Source organism: Epinephelus fuscoguttatus, linkage group LG6, assembly GCF_011397635.1.
Source record: "Epinephelus fuscoguttatus linkage group LG6, E.fuscoguttatus.final_Chr_v1".
In the NCBI taxonomy this organism is placed as follows: domain Eukaryota; kingdom Metazoa; phylum Chordata; class Actinopteri; order Perciformes; family Serranidae; genus Epinephelus; species Epinephelus fuscoguttatus.
In genome coordinates this window covers 31289605-31294382 of record NC_064757.1, presented here as the reverse complement: position 1 = coordinate 31294382, position 4778 = coordinate 31289605, and the positions used below count along the sequence as shown (strand labels likewise).

Sequence of the window (4778 nt, the reverse complement as noted above, 5' to 3'; positions counted from 1 at the left end):
ACATTTTATGCCAAGAAATGTGACTATAGCAAACATACTGTGTTATTGCTTTGCCTTAAAAACTTCCAACCGTTTATGCTCAGCTGATTTAATCCAGAGCAGGGCTTAAAAGAAGTGTTTGGCTTTATTTGCCTTATCAGCTGAACTAAGCTCCTCAGAAAACCAGCAGAGCAATGAAACACTCACCTCTGCGTATATTCTTCATGCTTTTCACCGTCACATTTTAAAAGGGACTCCAGTTGTCAACCAGCTTTGTATGAAAACACTGTGGGTACTATGTGTCTGTTAGCCAATCCCTATTTCCCTCTTTTTGCCTATGTCCTGCTCCAGCTTCGTCTTGTTCTTGTGATTTGTTTTCTGTGTATATAAACCTGTGTGTTTCCTTTTGTTCCTTGTCAGTTTGTCCTGTGTTCATTTCAGTCTTTACGGTGTTGTTTCTTGTTTCGTCTCTCGTGTTGGGTTTTGGATTTCTGCCCAAGTTCTTACTTGTGTTCATCGTGCTTCCCTGGCTGGTTTTCAGTTTCAGTTTTGGTTCTTCTTTCATTTGGACTTTTAGGTACTTGTCTGCTATGGATGTTTGTTATCAGGTACGTTAAAACTTTAACCTGCCTGTTACTCTGCATTTGGGTCCTCCCTGAACTGGTTTATGACTCCAGGTACTCCAGCTTCCTCCCACAATCCAAAGACATGCAGGTTAATTGGTGACTCTAAATTGCCTGTAGGCGTGAATGTGAGTGCGAATGGTTGTTTGTTTCTATGTGTCAGCCCTGTGATAGTCTGGCGACCTGTCCAGGGTGTACCCTGCCTCTCGCCCGATGTCAGCTGGGATAGGCTCCAGCCCCCCCGCGACCCTCAAGAGGATGAAGCGGTTAGAAGATGAATGAAGATGAATGTTTGTTGAAAAATAAAACAATTGCTGTAAGTTGCAAGTCATTGTGTTGCTTTCTTATATTCTTGATACTACGACCAGTAGCATAATTTGGAATAATACTCATATGTTTTTGTATCAAACATGCACGTAAAACACATTAATTACTGTGAGGGGAAAAAAGTTTCAGATTGATATAAAAGGATTTTATCAACACACTGAATAAATGACTTGACCAGTATTTTAGTGGAGGATATTTTTGGTAAAATCCATCTGGGTGTTTCCACTGTGACTCAACAGAATTTGAAATGCTGAAGGGAAGTGTTTCCTAATTGAATGATTGCCAATGTTAACGATCTTTGTATTGCAGTGAATACATGTTACCTGGATTATGAAAGAAAAGTGCAAAAGAACGCAAATGGTTGTTCCTTTCTCTGTATATGTTTATTCTTGTGAGGAAAAACTGGACATCCATATGTTTAATTACCCCAAAGATGATGATATAATCTTTACAATAAGCTGAAAACATGAACATTGGCAAAAGTGACTAAAAGTTTTCACAAGACAATTATTATAAGCTCCATCTTACACAGACTCTAGTTAGGGTCCGGGCAGCTGAACTGCCAGGACACTATTGTAATCCTACGTATTCTTCTTCTTTCTTCTTCCACGGAAATCATACTTCCCATGGGTGAAAACTCACCAAACTTTGCACAAAGATCCAGTCTCATGCCAGATATCCTCAGCTGTAAACTCAAGCCAATGAAAATTCATAACAAATCAACCATACGTGCTACAACTTCACAACTTTCATCAAACTGTAGCCCCAATACTGAAGAAACTTTTGTACATTTAAACCTATTAAAAATTATGAAGTTCATCACAAACTTCTTAAACCTATCTCCTCCCACAATTTTTGCTCAATTGACACCAAACTTGCTACAGAGCATCTTCAGACTGTCCAAAAAAAAAACTACGTTTCTCAGATTTTTGATTGATCAAAAATTGAGCCTACAGTGCATCAAAATGTTTGACTGTAAACGGTACTGTAAACATATACATGCAAATTCTTGCTAAATAAATCTTCAATGTTCATGAAAAAAAGACAAAATTCTAGAGTCATGGTAGATGATGTGTGGCAAATTTCAGAATTTTATCTCAAAAACTGGATTTTTGACAGCATTTTTTGCTCTAATGTGAACAATTGGAGTCAATGTAAAAATGGCAATTTTAAACATCAGTTTTTCACTTATGGAGCAAATCAATCATTGTTACAAACAAATTACCAACATCTCCATGCTGTCTAGATGCAATATGTGTATTTTCAGATTTCTGTCTTAATAACTGATTTTTTTTTTTTTTTTTTTACAGTGGTTTCAAATCTGCCTTTCCATGCATGGGTGGCTGCTTTCCTACACACCAGTGAATGGCTTACTCAATTTGTGAAGCCACTGTTGAGTTGCTACTTGCCAATTAGCTCAGAGTGGTTGACCCCCATTTTAGGTTCCAGAGGTTGGGGGTTTGAGCCTCAACTGGTGCAGAATCCACATTGTAATGTAAACATCTTCTTGTGCTCCAGCTTATTGCTTAAACTTGCCTGAGCATGACTGATCACTGTGCAGCATATTCAAGTCTTTTTTCTGCTAGAAAATCTGCCTTCTCATGCTTGAAAATAAACCAAACTTCGCACAAAGATCCAGTGTCAATACTTCAGTGTGAAACCATCTGAGGCTTCTCACTTTGCACATAGCTCAACTAGTTAAACATCAGTTTTTCACTTATGAAGCAAATCAATCATTGTTAACATAAATTACCAACATCTCCATGCTGTCTAGATGAAATATGTGTATTTTCAGATTTTTGTTTTGATAACTGAATTTTTTTTTACAGTGGTTTGAAATCTGCTTTTCCATGCGTGGACGGCTGCTAAACCTGCACGTCTGGCTTAGTCAGTTTGTGAAGCTACACATGAATTGTCACTGATTAATTAGCTCAGTGAGATAAAAATTGATTCTTAGTCTCAGAGGTTGAGAGTTCAAGCCTCTGCTGATGCAAAAGGCAGATTATGTTGCTAAATTCCTTAATGTCTTCCAATTCTTCTGCTTGTTGCTCAGAATTGATTAAAAATGCCCGGACCCGACCCATCGCTGTGCAGCAGCTATACTACTGCTAAGTACTAAGTACTTTTAACGTGTAAACCATTAGCCTTCTGCATAAACTAGTTTCCGTTTAGCTTTATTCTCAGTGTACTATATTTGCCACATTGCCTTTCCTCATCTTTTCTTCCACCTCTAAAAAGAAAGTGTAGCTGAGTTATTTGATGGATTCATCCAGCTTGTTATCTGACACCAAATATTCTCTACACTGTATTTGTGTCTAAAGTGATGAGACACTTAGTTGAACTTTGAATCTGTTGCACATCAGCACTTTGTGGTGATAAATGTAAAAGGTAACCACTGGCATCAAAGCAGGAGGTGCAAAAACTTAAAGTTTACTGATCTGCTTTATTATTTCTCAGATCAACACCTAAACATTTAAGTTAATGATTTGCTTGTGATTGTTCACATGTAATGGCTCATGTTTCTAATTAAGGTTTCATAACAAAGCTAGTTTTGCTGGTTGTGCATTGCAGACCTTTAAGAATTAAACAGTTCAGTGGTTGATCAATTGTTTTTTATTGAGCAAACTTCAATTTGCAGTCATTCACAGCTTTTACATTTTGGATCTTTTTTTTTTTGTTCTTCCAGAGTTTCACAATGGGTAAGACAGAAGACAAATATTCTTCAGCTGTGGCTGCTCCTGAGCCTCAGAGAAAGAGTGTGATGATGCTTGAGGATACCAGCAGGAGGAGGACACTGGAACCAGTGGGTATGGCGCTGTTACACAAGTCCGTCTCACAGCACTTTATTTCACCAGCACATGCGCTACTAATCATGCATGTCTTAGCGACAGCATCTACATCACAGGAAGGGAAAAAAAGCTCAGTTTCAACAATAAAAGCCACCAGGCATTTCACAGGGCAATATATCAGCTCAGATAGATAAAAAAAATTATTTGAAATACTTAATATTAACTGTGGAAGAACAACTCACTGTTCACTTTAGTGGTGGCACAACGGTCAGTGTTGGGAGGACAAGTTTGTGGGTTGGTGCAGGTTTCGCCTTGACATATGTGGCATTTCAGTCCAAATGCTATACAAAAACAGAATAGTGTCACAAATGGTTTAAGATACTTCAAATCTAACACTCATTGTTTTATACATTTATCTAAAAAAAGACAAATACAGGAAGAAAACACAAAGAAAAATGAGAGAAAGTGCAAATATTAAGTTTTTTCTCACAACAAAAGAAAATTGAAAGCAGAAATTATTACTCAACAGCCAGATCAAAATGAAAAAAATATCGATAATTTTTATCATTACACCTTATGGCAATACACATGACATGAATCATAATTGTTACCTGCAGACAGAGTCACAAAGAGGATCAGAGCTCCAAACCACTGCATCGTGAACGAGGAGAAAACCAGACTTTTAATCAGCTGTATGAGAGGAGAACTGGAGAGAAGATGTGAACTGTTCCTTTTATAGTCCGACTCTTCAGTCCTCTTTCAAAACCTGACAGTTACATTTCTTCACAAAACCTCCTCCCAAAGTGTGCACAAATATTTCACTGATTTCTACAGCGACATCGGACATTTGACATTTATTTTTGAAACCTATGGACAAATTATGAAAATTAGTGAAGTTATTTTCTGATTGTGATTCATCTGGTTTCACTCAGTCTGTCAGGAAGCAGAGGTGGTCCTACATTCAAGGTTTCACCTGAAGTAAAAGTTAAAAAAAAAAAGTCTAAGCAACAAAATGTACTTGAAATAGCCTATTAGAGTAAAAAGCACTGTTTAGGAGCGG

At 37.5% G+C, this 4778-nt stretch overlaps 1 protein-coding gene across 1 annotated transcript; it reads right to left on the bottom strand.

Moving 5' to 3' along the window:
- Positions 1–3524: 3524 nt before the first annotated feature.
- On the bottom strand, positions 3525–4488 carry LOC125890608 (ly-6/neurotoxin-like protein 1). Its single transcript, XM_049579319.1, has 3 exons — positions 4330–4488; positions 3961–4059; positions 3525–3823 (listed from the first exon to the last, which is right to left on the bottom strand). Exons 1-3 carry the CDS (start codon positions 4373–4375, stop codon positions 3675–3677), a joined length of 294 nt encoding a protein of 97 aa, XP_049435276.1. The 5' UTR covers positions 4376–4488; the 3' UTR covers positions 3525–3674.
- Positions 4489–4778: the final 290 nt, after the last annotated feature.